Source organism: Streptopelia decaocto (genome assembly GCF_964273445.1).
Source record: "Streptopelia decaocto genome assembly, chromosome: 5".
NCBI classification, from domain to species: Eukaryota; Metazoa; Chordata; class Aves; order Columbiformes; family Columbidae; genus Streptopelia; species Streptopelia decaocto.
In genome coordinates, this window is record NC_138659.1 from 50,584,901 (window position 1) to 50,599,396 (window position 14,496).

Consider the following 14,496-nt stretch of genomic DNA (forward strand, 5'->3'; position numbering starts at 1 on the left):
GCCACTTTAATGGGATGTTTGTAAAGGCTTTTGTATTTTGTTATCAGAAGTCATATTCCAAGACATCTGTCTTTCTGTGCATGAATTTTTTTCCTCCTTTCTTCCATTCCTTTTTTTTATTATTATTTTAGTAGAATTTCATTCTTTTATGTATTTCTAAAATTTTATCTTTGGTCCTGCATGTGTAGGGAGTGTTCAGTTGTCTGTCTTGCTCTTTAATAATTTTATTGTGAGATTTGTTTTTTAAGATTGTGCATGGAATGTGTTTATACGGTGTTCCAAAACCTGTTTTGTATAGTGTTCCAAAACCTATTTCTATTTTCCTCCAACTGAGATGTCAAAAGATACTTTCTGATTGTTTTGTGCAATTTAGAAGATGGCTGGATTCAAAATGTAAAAAGAAGCCTACTAACTTAAATTCATGGTCCATCACCTGTTTTTTGGAAGTACCAGGGTAGACAATTCTGTGCAGAAATTTTTTTCTGGCCATTACTTACCTAATAATCAGTTTACTCTCTGTAAAAATTTGTCAGTTCCAGAGAGTATTTTTAATACTTGGGAATACATTAGATTATACAGATGTTTCCAAAGGTTATGTGAATTCTTTGGAATATAATAGCATGAGTGTTTCAGAATTTGTTTCTTGTGCAGGCATTCGGAACAGAGAATGGGAGAGTTCTTTGTTGTATGGCCTCTAAATTAGGGTGTCATCAAGACATTCCTCTGCAAGCAGGTGCCACCTCAGTGTCTCATCTCTGAACTAACCAGGCTCTGGTTGCCCCACGTGTGCAGTGCTGAAGGAGTATGTGTGGCCTTTTGGCTCGGCCGCCTTGCTTCTGGAGGGCTGGGGTGATGAAAGATCATGTTAAAAAACAAAACCAAACACCAAAACTACCCAAAACCAGCCTCTCTCCACGTAAGGCAGAGGGACCTAGCAGAGTTGGGATACAGGCACCAGCACTGCCTGAAGTCTTTTCCACCTGCATGTCACGGCTCTGCACCAGCGTAGCCCTCACAGGCGTGTAGGTAGGAGTAAAACTGAGGGGCTTGTGGAGAATGATTGATGGTGCCTTATTTAGTCATGACCTTTTCAGAAATTCTGAGGGAGTCTCCTTCTCATTCTAGATCCTCAAGCTGTTACTTAGTAGTGTCCAAAGAGAGAAAGTAAAAACTTCTAGAACTTTAAAAATGAAAACATAAAATTTAAAATCACTTTCAGTAAAAATAGACTGGTTTAGCCTCTCGTATTCAAAGTTTTTCCTGAGCCTTCTGGGTTTGTTTTTTTTAGTTTTAATTTCACTTTTGTTTGGTGTCTGCAGTTCATTAAAGTGTTTCCTTTGTCTAAAAAAGCTTTACTCAGTTGTTCCTGGCTTTTTTTGTTTAAGTGGATTGGCAGGTGTTTATCGTGCCCTGAGATTCTTTCATTGTGTTCATACAAAGGTTGTCTCTTGCTCCCTTTTTTCTTTGCTGCTGCTGCTGCTATGCATTTTCCTTCTTGTGTGATTTTGTTATTTTTGTTTGCCCTATATGCTTTGTCTTTCTGGTTTGATCTGGTTTGGTGGGAAGTCTCCTGTGCCACAGAAGGCCTTGTGTTCCCGCAGCTGTGGTGTGAGCAGGGTGACCGGTGTGCCAGTGCACACGCTCACCTGGAAGCTGAGCGCTGGTGAGCAGGGAGGAGAAAGGGCTTCTTGCACGGCTGCCTCTTTGGAGTGCAAGTAGAGAACTTTGTGGGTGTGCAGCTTTCCTCTGCCCGCTGCTGTGATCCTCCCTTCTACGTTCTTGTGAATTCGTTTGGCAACTTTTTCATGAGCACCTTTCTCATGGGGTTGAGGAACAATGATAAATGGAGGATCTGGAATACCTAACAGAGCTGTCTGAGTTTGGTCACTTCTGGCCCCTGTGGCTGAATTCAAAGTGTGACTGGGTTACTCTTCTCTTGGTGTGGTTGATACTCTCCTTTGCCACTGGCTGAGGAGAAGTAAGGATTTCAGTTTTGGTATCTCCTCATCTACCTGCACTGTTTTAGTGGAAGTGAGGAGCCAGCAAAAGGAAAGAGGATGAGGGGAAGGATGACTTTCAGACATTGCAACAAACCAGCAACAGCTGGTGTTGGAGAAAGGGGCTTCTGCTTCTATAATGTCAAGGCAGGCAAAGGTGGCTCTCTTTCCCAATCACAAGCCTCTTGTCAGAGTTTTGTCTTCACTTTTATCTGTCACAAATGGTATTTCTCTGCTCTGTGGAATATGCAGTATTTACTCCAGATCTTTGGTATTTGTAATTTCTGCAGATGATGCAAACCTAAGATGATATAAAACATAAAAATTAGGTGATAAGGGATGTAACACTGCAATTCTTTGGCATTTTATTTTATGAGCTTTTTTGTGGGTGTATGTTTTGGAGAGTTGACATAAAATCAAGTAAACAAATGCCTGTTTTCTCTTGGACAGCTGTGTAAAAACTAGCAACAAATCTTTATTTTTTTGTGGCTGTAATGTCTCTTTGGCTTCTGTATTGGGCTGCTTGCCTACATCTTGATATACACAGATAATGTCAGTGAAGAATTTCAAGTGTAAAATTTTGGCAAGTGGGTTATGATAGTTACTACACAGTAGTGGGTGGTAATTTTGGTGCTTGCTAGCTCTAGCAAATCAGTGTGAACATCTTAAACTTTTTTGTGTTTTGTGGACACAGAGGTGCTGGTGGTCTTGGCATGCTGAAGCCATAATTTTATAACTTTGTGCCGTTAAGTGTTTGGGTACTGGCCTCCTGTGAAGAGTACTGGACTTAAACAGTTGTGTTGAATTCAATGCACTTTTAAAACGGTGGTCCTGTAAATACTCTTGAGCTTGAGACTCTCTCTTATTCCATTGAAAGTAGGTACAGCTGCCGCACGGAAAGAAATAATCAGAAACAAAATTCGAGCAATTGGAAAGATGGCGAGAGTCTTCTCTGTTCTCAGGTACTTGCATGACTTTGGCGTTCCTAAACCCCTTCTTATTGTGTATATTATGAAAACATATCTCTGTTTCAGGAAGATGGATGCCAGACACTTTCAGGGAGATAACTGTGCATCAGAATCTTGATGCACCCCATTGATGTTGGTATTTTTGGGTAAAGAATATTTCTTAAATTATTTTTGAGTCATGTTTCAGGGAATTAGAGAACATGATCTTTAGTTTACAAGTTATTTGTCCAGCTGTTAACAACAAGTGTTGGAAAGACAATAGAAGATGTTGAAATCAAGGGTGTAATGGAGAAGGTCAGGACTGGCTTGGAAAATTTCTGCCACAGCAGAAAGTTGAGGATTATGGTTATTTTTGTTTCAGGTTTTAAAAAATACCATTTCTTGTACCTGTCTAGATCTAGAGATTTCATGATCACATTTACCCAAAACATATAGTTTTTCATGGGCCATAATTGTTCAAATGGGGATATTTTTTTTAAGTTGGTGTTTCATGAAGCATAGACACTTTGAATAAAATTGTGGATTGTTTTAGGGCACTGAGATATGTGCAGTGCCTCATGAGGCATTCAGTGCTAATTTCAGGGCTAATGAGCCTGCAGGTGAATAATTACTTAGAATTGGTTCACATGTAATCAGTGTTTATAACGCCTAGGCAGGGGAGAGACTGGTATGGAATAGAAATATTTGTTGTTTGGATTTGAATGTATTCAGTCTTGGCATGCAGAAAGCACAGGAAAAATAGGCTCTCCTTTTCCCCATCCCTGATTTTACATTATTACATGTTTTCATGGGAGGATATTTAAGGTTTTGTTATTGTTTTTTCTCCCACCAGGGAGGAGAGTGAAAGTGTGCTGACACTCAAGGGTTTGACTCCCACTGGAATGTTACCTAGTGGAGTGTTGGCTGGAGGACGCCAGACCCTGCAAAGTGGTAATGATGTTATGCAACTTGCTGTGCCTCAGATGGACTGGGGCACATCTCACTCTTTTGCTAACACTACACATAATGCATGCAGGGAATTTCTTATGCTTTTCAGTTCTTGTCTTAGCGGCTGATACAAGCATAGTGTTATGTGTTAATCAGGCAATGTGAAATGGATACTTAACCAGGGTATAAAACTAAAAGCAAATGAGTTCAGCGGTGTCAGGCCACGTTTTTCAGACTTTAGCTTCCCTAGTTTACAATTTTTCAGGTGGCACAGATGCCTGAAGTGGGGTGACTTGACAGGTCTGGTACCGAGGCATTTGATCATTGCAGATACAAAAATGGCAATGTAATTTTGCATCATTACTCGTCTGCTTTCCATTAAAATGGTTTTATCATAGCTGTGTTAGTACTTCCATTGACGATGTCAAATACTCGTTGATATTAACAAACAGCTACAGGCTGCAGAGTTCCGTATTGCACTCCATTGATAGACTGAAATGTGCTACGTTTTGTACCCTGGTAATTAATGCCAAAGTTTGTTCTCTATGTTGTTTGTCAAATGTTCTATGTATAATTGACCTCCCTGAATTGTCCTTGTAACATGCTGTTTCCTTCCTCTGCAGATGTAGCTGCTTTCTTAGATCTGTCTGTCTCTCTCTAGGTATAGATGTATGTCTGTATAAGTGTTAAAATTAAACCACTATCCCAGACACTTGTCTGTCTCTTGATGTAGAAGCAATGTTGTAGCACCTTGTTTTTGAGGTTTGCTGCATTTGCTGCTGCACGTTGTCTGTGCATTTTGAACAATGCTGTACTTGAAACATACTCAGTAATTGTTATAAAATCAGTTGAGAATAAAGGGATTGAATTTAAAACTTGTAAATAAATCAAAATAAAAGGGTGTTATGAAGTGTGCATATATTTTTTTGCATGAAAATAAAAAGAACTCTATACAAAAATTACCTGTAATCTGGCTCATTGAATATTTTGTAAAAGGTTTTTCTTCTTTTTTTTAGTTTGTTGTATCATTGGATCATATTTTTCACAAGGCCCATAAGTGATTAACTAGGCTTAGGGAAAAGGCTTTGAGATTGCACCAAATGGATTCAAAGAATGAAGTCCAGGTTTCTCTTCACAATGGTGAATAAGTAAAATATATCAGTGTGAAACTGGACTTCGTATCAGCAGCGCTCTTAACATAAATTATTCAAAGGCTTTTTCTTGGCCATCTTCATGCTTTACTAGAAGTATAAAACTGTTGTATGGGACCACTGAATTTTATAACTGTTGAAAGATTGTGATACGTGAATACCACTTTTTATACAATCTATTTTCCAGGAGCAGCTGCTTTTCTCATTTTGTGATTTAGGCTGTTTATTTTATTTTTTTGAATTTTCTATGTAGTTTTTTTTAAAACCTTTCACTACATTTTCTATTAAACTATCAAAGCTGGTTTTTAATAGCTTTGAAACATGAATGTCACATTCTAAGTCATTTTTCAGTGGACATATAATGTCTACAAGTAAGTTTATATGTCCAGTGTTTGTATGTGATTGTTTTGTGAATGTCTATAACAAGAAATGGTGTATGTTTCCTAATCCATGCAACTATTCCCAAAGCATATGTTCTAGTTTTAATTTTCATCGTTAATAAGATACTTTATTATGCTTAAAAAAATGAGTCTGCATTCCTCTCACTCATTTAACAGATTTTTATCCATGTTGCATTACAAATACCAGAGAGGATCAAACTGACTAGAAAATGTTTTTAAACATGAAACATATGACATTCTACCATGACTGAAAATGTGGGACATTTGGAAAGTATGCAAAATGCATTTTGCATTTTAGTGGGTGTGTTTTTGTCTTGACTAGAACTTCTGATGGCAATATTCCTTGATGCACTGCGTTAATATACCTCATTTCTTCTAGTCATGTTGGTTGTTCAGAATAACTCATGCCAACTGTTAGTTCTCCTTAAATTGCACTATTTTTTACTGATTAGAATTTTATTGCTTCAGTCTTTAAAAAGTACAAGTTTTCAAGTAATTACGCTTGATTGCAAGGCTAGAAGTAAACCAAAAATAAAACGAAACTTCACTAATTGACACTTTTCTAAACCATTGTAATACCAGTGAGTTCATACTCTTGGAAAAGAATATGGTCACTGATAGTATAGTAAGATTTCTTACTACAAATATTTAATTGCTTTTTGAAGTATATTGTACTGTGTGGATCAGTATAGTATCAATAATTTAAACTAGTCTAGATGCGAGAAAATAACATAATATTATAGTATTTTTTTTTTTACTTGAAAATTCCAAAAATTGACCAATATGTCATCGGTTTTCCAGGTTTCAGTCTTACAGGTGCTTGTTTGTCAGTGGCACACTGAGAAAAAGGCCTGTTTTGTGCTGCTTGCTATTAAATTTATAAGAAGCTTTGAAAGCTGTAAGAAATTGGAGCATGTACCTACATTTCTCTGGAGAGCTGGGCTGAAATTTTTTATCAGGGCAAACATATATATGGACATATATATGTAAGTCACCATTAAGGCAATGCATATGCAATTTCAGCATGTATGCCTATTATAATTCTTAATGTTAGTAACACATTGTGTACCAAATCTCTGCAGATCCCAGTGCTGTGTCAGGAATGTGTTGAGCTACAGCCGCTCTCTTTGGCCAGGTCCTGGCCGTGCTCAGAGCTGAGGAGCTCGGTGGCGTTGGCCTAAAGCAGAGCGGGGCACCAAGTGCATCCCTCGGTGTTCCACAGCACGGGCGGTGCCTGAGCACATTCCTGCTGCAAAACCCTCTGCGGGTGAAATGCGGATTCTAGCTGCAATGAAAGGGTTAAACAAAGACAAGTCAGATTAAAAATATAATTTTGGAAAAAAGTGCAAAGCTACATCCTATGGAAGAAGCCAATATATGACTATTACTTTTCCAGAAATATATAGGTATATTTTAAAAAAATGAATATAGGTTATTTTAGATAGCTTTAATGCACTAGGAGAAAAACAGACCTTGGGAAATCGTAGTCTTTGTATGTTTCTAAATTTTTTTAAATGCAGATTTATGGGGTTTAGTATTTATTTTGCTTTCACTGTAGTAGCTGAAATATTCAAGACCATATTAAGTACTATTCTTTCATGTAGCATTTGCTAGTGACTTATTTTGTTAACTGAATATTCTGCAAACTGAATCCAACAAAATTATTTTCAAATTGAGTCAACATCTGGGAAAAACAAACAAACAAACAAACAAACAACAAACGTAAAAACCTAAGGCCTTTTTCAGCAACATACTAAACATGAGCCTAAATTAAAAAGCCAAATACTTCTTACCCTTCATTGCTGCCCGTGCAGTTAGTCAGGGGGCAGTAAGACAGTTTATGTTGAAGGTTGGCAACAATTTTGTATCACATCTGTCCCCTAAGTAAAGCGGGGGGAGAGCTGGAGTTGAGGATGGAAAAGCCATTCAGCCCTCTTAAAATTTGCTCTCAAGACAAGAATTTTCTGACCAAAGATGTCAGGATTACCCGTGACGTTGGTATGAGACAGTACTCACTTGAGGTTTGTCAGGGTTTACAAAGAATATAGTTTTGATTAGATGTACCTGCAAAAGAGAATCCAACAAAATTATTTGCCAAATTGAGTCTTTACAGTGTGGGATTTTTGAAGTGCTGATATTTTCCAGTCAGTTTGTTCTTTTATGTCAAGTTGAAAATTATCTTTTTCTTAACCATGATGTATATTCCAAGATCTTTTTTCGAGCAGTAGTACTACAAGTAGAATGAACTAGGAATAAAGTTTGAAATTTGTATTTATGACCAAGCTACATAATTTACAGAGATAAATCAGTATTCGTGATCTTTTCAGGAAAAGATTGAAAACAAAGACTTCACAGGTAACAGGAAATGGTGGAAAGAGGTGTTTTTTTTACATAGTGTTGCATTTGTATGGCAAATTGGTTATAGTATGAAAGTATTGATTTGGTGACTTTCTAAAATAATTCTTAAACTAATTTATTTTTACAATTTGAGGAAGTTTCTTTCCCTAATGTAAACGTAAATAACCATTCGTTCAAGTGTTTTTTTGATGAATTCTGGGATTGCCCCTTGTCTCTGTAGCTTTAAGTGCAGGAAAGAATTTTTTTGTGCAATATGTCCAAGTATTCCACATGATTTTGGTAACAATGCAGGTATCTAATTTCATTTATTTTTTTTAGAGTACCTCAGTGGAAGTTACCATTTTACGCAACAGTGAGGTTAAGGCATAGTGTTTTTTGTTGGTTAGGAAATGAGAAGCCATAAACTTAATTCTGTGCTGCTCTAATGCCATATTTTCCCATATAACTCTTTTCCCCAACATTTGCTTGATTTCTCTGTTACGATTTTTGTTGTCACAATGTGCATCGAGCACTACACAAGTAGGTTTACCACTATGTGTGCTATTTTTTGTTAATATTTCTGAAACAATGATATTAGCATCATGGTACATCATACGTGAGGCAAAAAGTTTTTACCATTATAGAAACTTCACTACAGTTTTGGTCATAGGTACAAAGTGGTTTCTTTAGGCAATCTGTCCTAGTAGAGAGTTATTTTGATCTTGATATCCTAATAACCTTACATTATGGGAAAGACCTTACACCTAAGAAATTACAGCAGATGTTGGGGTTATTTAGTCTGAAAAACAACTAGTAAGCCAGACGTTTGTATTTTCACATTAATTCACCTACCAAGACTATGTTAAATCCCAGCCTCTTCCTGCCGCTGACTTCATTGTTGATTCAACTAAACCACTTATGAGACTTTATAAATATGACTTGCTAGATTTGTCTTTTATGGTTTAAATTTCAGTTCAGTTCTCAGAGATACTTGTTGTAGTTTGAAATTTGGAGAGAAACTAAAGTACTAGTTGAACTTCAGGGTACTAAACATGAAAACTAATTTCTTATTATTTGAACAGAGCTAGTGTTATTTTTCTAGTGTCCTTCCTGGTAATCTAATGAAGCAGTAGTCTCAAATAGATATTTAGTGTTTTTTAAACCATACCACAACTTTAACATCAGTTGCAATTTTCTGTTGCTGTCTTAAAAACAAACAAAACCTTTTAGAAATGTGCAGTTAATAACATCAGTTAATTAGTGTTGCTTTGATATACTTTTAGTTGATAAATTGTATTAGTTAAAACGTAGGAGAAGTTTCACTTAAAAACAACCCCCCTAGACCCTAATTATCATTTTAACTACTTGTAGTCTAATCTGGCGTAGCATACGATATTAAATTGATCATTGCCTTTTCTGCTGTGCGATATTACACTCTTCATCTTTCTCATTCATTTTGCATGCATCTGCTCACTTCTGTACAGCCACTGTAGAGGCAATTGAGGCTGAAAAAGGTATGATCAGAGTCTTTGCCACGGGCAGAGATCTGTGGTGTCTGGGAGGGAATTCAAAAGTGCTCTGTGTGGGTGTGTTTTACTTTCAACTTGCACAAGCAGAGATGAATCAACTGCATTGATTCATCCTTTTACATGTAACATTCATTTCTGGCTTCAGGATGATGATTATCTTTAATATTTTAGGGAAATTCTTGGGGGTTTTTTGGTCTTTTTTTTGGTTTGTTTTTACAAAATATGCAGTAGGTTTTTGTATAATAGCATGTTGTGATAACGTGGTGTTGTCTTGAAGTCTTTCAGAATGGTAGCGTTCAGTGGTTTATTTTCTGCATTCAGCTGCCAGGTTTTGTTTGGTTGCGGGGGTTGTGTGTGGAAGGAGGGTTGTTTGTGCATGCCTTTTCTCATAAGATCTATTTTAATGGCTTTGAACGTATTTTTTAAAAAACTTTCCATAACACATCTGGAAGTGCAAGATGTATAAATGTCATGTTTTTTTCTATAGATTTTGAACATAATTTGTCGACCAAATTTATTTCCAGTATATACACCAGCCTGTCAGGATGAGGCATACTAAATTCCATGGATTATCAGTGCTTCTGTGCTAAATAAGTTGTATATAGGTCCTTTGATAGTGGTATTGAGCAAAATGCCATCAAATTATTTGGCGTTCAGAGCATTCGACTTCAGATTGTTGTCTTTTCAGAGAAACCTTAATTTCCTCTTGCTCAATATTTAGTGAAGTGAAAGACGAAGAGCAGAGCAGTTGAGATAACCACCGATAACCACCTTCAGGGCTTTTCAGATTCAGTTGCAAAGCACCATTTAATACTTGTATTCTTTGTTTTTAATTAAGGAAGTCAGATCTCCAAAAATACAAACGAGTGCTGTATTCTATTCTCACACACACGTGCAAGAGGTCCCGTTGTTGTGAGTGGAAAGCTGTACCTGAGACAAATATTTATTTCATCCCAAAGTGTTATTATGTGGTCAACCATTTTGAGGTGTAAATTCACCTACAGACCTCATTCATTAAATTAATACCTGTTTCTCTAGTTATTTTAAATACGTGTGTATTTAAATGACGCCATTGTTTAACCACAGCGCTTACCTCAGTGCTTGTGGTTGTGTCCGTTTCCATCCCCCACACGCACAGCGCAGAACGTGAACCGCATCCCGCAGTTTTGCCTGCATGAAAACTGCAGGGTCAGGCCATCGATGCATATGCAGGGTGTGAAGCTCCTGTGCCTTCTGTAACCCTTCGCTGCTTTGCCTCCACTGCGCTTGCTGCGCTGCTTGGATCCCACCGACATTCCGCCCGGCAGGAGGGGGATGTTGAGCTGAGCCCCACAGCCGGGGCAGCCAGCGCAGCTGGTGCGGGGAGCCGGGCCACACCAGGGACACGCAGAAGCGATCAAGTGGGGTTAAACCCCTTGATGCCTACTGGCAGAATATTTGACATAATTAGTTCTTTTTGTTACAAGCTGAAATCACGATTGCCTGTGAACATTTCAGGAAAGCGGGTTAGAGAAGCTTTTACTAATACAGATGCAGAGCCATAAGTTTCTTTGGCTGATTTCTTACCTGTTTTTAAACATCATTTGTTAGAAAAAGTATATGCTTTCAACTTACTTTTCCATTACTGACATATCAAATTTGCATTTTGTTAAGCAATACGAGGATTCTCTCCGCAACATAAAATCTGCAGTTTTGAAGAAGCAAAAGGTTTGGATAGGATCAATGAGAGAATGCCACCAAGAAAAGATGCTCTTCAACAAGATGGTATTAATACTATAAACACAACAAATGCCAATGGAAACAATGGAACTGGCAACAACAATGCACAGTGACCACATCAGCTTCTGGTTTACTCACTCTTGTCTTGCCTGAGAATTCCTACATTACTGCTTTTTGATGTGACAACAGATGAAATAGCCAGGGGATCGCTTGAGGTGACTACTGAACGTGACCCGGTCCCGCTGCAGAAAGGCCGTCACGCTTTGGGGACAGCAGCCCCTCTCTCCGCGTGGTGCCCCCCCCGTCCCCAGAAGAGCCCTGAGGAGAGGACCGGGCTGTTCTCGCTAAAGCGCGTCTGGACTCGCATCCTACGCTTATTGTTGTCAACACTTCTAAGTTTACAAATGGGATTTTTCTTTTGGTAGAGGTAGTTCTTGGTTTTTTTTGTCGGTTGTTTTTTTTTAAATCAGACTTTCAAATACAACCCTAAGAGCTAACTATTTATTAATGGACATCGGTTTAATGGTATGTCTTTAAAATGATAGATTAGAATGGTCTTAAAGTATCTGAGGCTGCAAAAACTGTATTTTAAATAGACAGAAAAAATGCCAAAAAAATCTCACTTGGTCCTTCTGTAAAATGCTGACCTCAGGTTTACTCCTTAGATGTTGCTAATTCTATACTGTATTCACTGTATTTTTTAGTTACAGCTTATCAGAAGATTTCTATGTAGGAATGTTTATTACTTGAACACAGATTTAAAAACCTATTTAAATGAGAAACTTTTTTGCCCAGCTTTTTCAAGACTCTTCCCCACCTTGAATTTAAAAATAAAATATATATATATATATATATACTAATTTTAAAAGTAAGAACAATATGGAAGTGTTAATTTTAAGGTACTTTTAATTGAACTTTGTACATTGTTTAAGTAAATTTTGATTCATATCAAGTCTGTAAAGCTTGGCATTGTATTTTGTGTATGCATGTTTTCATTTTGCAAATATTTAATATATAGACCTATGATGTACCTAGATGTTATGCTTACTTTTAGTTTATTGTGAGTATTACAGTTGTATAAATAGCTAATAATCACTGGGCTGAATAACTGCAAGCTTTTTATTATTTTTAAATCTGTAAAGGAAACTGAAACTGTATCGGACATACTTCTTGTTTAGGCAAAGCAGCGCGTAAGAAATTGCTCTGTTCAACTGCTAAGGCATTAGTGAAAGTGTAAACTTGAGACTGCATGTGTTTTGGTATCTACAGGACTGCTTGGTTACAATAAAAATTGAAGCCCTGTGCTAATTTGTTCACAAATAATGGACTGTACTGATTGCCACTGTACTTCGTTACATATTTGACATTTGCTACATGTCCTTCTCATCCCCTGGAACACAACTTGAAGCTTATGTCACTAGAGTTCATCTCCCTCTTTTTTGTTTGCCATAAAGTACAATCTGTACATACCCCTCAGTTGGAAATTTTATGCATGTTCTGAACTATTCAAGTATTTTATAAACAGTAGCACACAATAAATTTTGTGCATGGGCTGCGGCTCCTATCATTGTGTACTGGTTTTATTTGGCATACGTAGGTCTAATCTGACCTTGACAATTCTTCAGAGATAGTCTTCAAAATATGAGCTCTTGAAGAAGTAGCCTAAAAGGTCAGATTTAGCTTGCAGAGAACTAGTTGGATGTAAATGCTATTTAATTTAAATGTTACTCCTGCTTCTTTTTTTGCTTTTGAGTTCTCTCTCATAAATCAAAACACCTAGTTATTTTCTGTTTGCTAAACTGGCCATCCACTGTTGGTTTGCACAAGCTTGTAAGAGCAGGGTTAGTTGATTCTAGAAAGGCTCTGAAGTTGAGTTGCGTTTTGTGTGTTGAACTGAACATCCAAGAGCAGTGAAGTGTGGTGGGGCTGCTTCTAGGGCAGGGGGAGGACTGTTTGTTTGACAGTCCATACAGATACATGATTGAGTCTTTGTGGTGTGTTCCTTTTAAAGTAAGGACAAGCTGCCAAACAGGACGAGAATTAGGATAAAAATAATAACTGACATGCTATTGCTAATGGAGTTTTAATGCTTCATTTTACTTTATTGCAGATGCATTCTAATTGGAAATTATTCTCAGCATTTGAATGCAGAAGATCAAGTTAAAAATGGTAAGTTTTTGAGGTTTTTTTATTAAGCACCCCTATGCTTGTGAGCTGTACAGTCTACAGATGGTGTCGTATTAGAGCAGAACAAATGCATATTCTTAAGAACAACTGAAATGTTCAGTGATGAACGTTTTGATGGTACCTTCCTCCTTGTAAGTGCTAGTGGAACATTTCTCAACCTCACGAGACAGTATTTTTCATTATTTGATACTCAGATCCTAGCTATGGTTGTACTGTGAGGAGCTGGAGTTGTGTATGTGAAGAAAATACAGATTCAAACTTTGCCTGGAAAAATCTTATTGCAACTGTGGAGAACTGGTTATGATACTTGTGAGGCACTAAGTGTCCAGCTGCAATGATGCTTCCTTGAGATTCCCCTGCAGTATCCGTTGTCTGTCGTAGTTTTTGCCAGATACAAAGGCAGATCTGCAATAAAGGAAAATTTCTTGGGCAGTTATTGATCTGATTTCTCATGCTGCGTGTCTCCTGTCTCCTTTTAAGCAAGCAGTCAGGTTACAGGATTGTGCCATTTTCTTTGTTTGGAAAGCTGATACTCATTTTTACCACTGTGTTTCCGAAAGGTGGAGTCTGGAGCTGTCTCTAATTCTTGCATTGTTGGGGGAGAAGAAATTATATCCTCCCTCCTGGAAAACTGTAAGTAGTTTGTGCTGGTCATTTTATGCTTTCAGCATTTAAGGAGGGGCGGAACTGCGTGTGTCTTCAGTCTGCTCTTGGGTAGAGAGGGGAGAATGCTTGGAAACAGCGCTGTCCTGCCCGGGGCTCAGTGGCCTCCGCGTGTCCCAGGGAATGGGCCCGTTCTCCGAACTGCTGGATTAAACCATCACCCGCGGGGCTCCAGCAGCGAGGAGCGTTCAGAGGTGGGCTGGGGCTCTGGCTGTTCCGAGAAGTGTAAGTGTGTTGTAGTGAAACAGAAGCCCAAGTACAGAATGTGCTTGAAGAGGGTTTTGGGGGACTTGCTTTAAAGCCGGGACTTGTGCTGTCGAGAAACTTGCTGCCACCTGGTGAGACAAACAGGGAAGACCAGCCTGGTTCCCAGAGCCCACCTACATTTAATGTCAAACAGACACCTTCACCACCCAGAATTATTTATAGTGTTAAACAACAGCTTTCCTTTCAAGGCTTATTTAATTCGAATTGTGAAATGGAAAAATTGCTATAATTGTATCTATGGAGTTGTGAAGAAAATTGGCCTCTTCAGCAAAGAGACAAATGGTTGGGATTGGGGTTGTTTTCTCGTAGAAGGTGGTAGGGCTCTTCTTATTTGAGTCTGAATGCTTTTT

The 14,496-nt window shown here is 37.9% G+C and overlaps 1 protein-coding gene across 6 annotated transcripts in view; it reads left to right on the forward strand.

The window, feature by feature from the left end:
• The window catches only part of PPP3CB (protein phosphatase 3 catalytic subunit beta), a 43,544-nt gene extending 30,948 nt beyond the window's left edge, over positions 1-12,596 (forward strand). For 2 of the 6 annotated variants that reach the window (XM_082053067.1, XM_082053068.1), the window contains 4 exons: positions 2,875-2,959; positions 3,798-3,895; positions 9,266-9,295; positions 10,964-12,596. In XM_082053067.1, the coding sequence (XP_081909193.1) occupies positions 2,875-2,959; positions 3,798-3,895; positions 9,266-9,295; positions 10,964-11,142 (392 nt within the window). In that variant the 3' untranslated portion in view covers positions 11,143-12,596. Of the gene's footprint in view, positions 1-2,874; positions 2,960-3,797; positions 3,896-7,771; positions 7,800-9,265; positions 9,296-10,963 lie in introns of all 6 variants that reach the window. The other 4 variants (XM_082053070.1, XM_082053071.1, XM_082053072.1 and 1 more) reach the window with 3 other exon arrangements.
• The last annotated feature ends 1,900 nt before the right edge of the window (positions 12,597-14,496 follow it).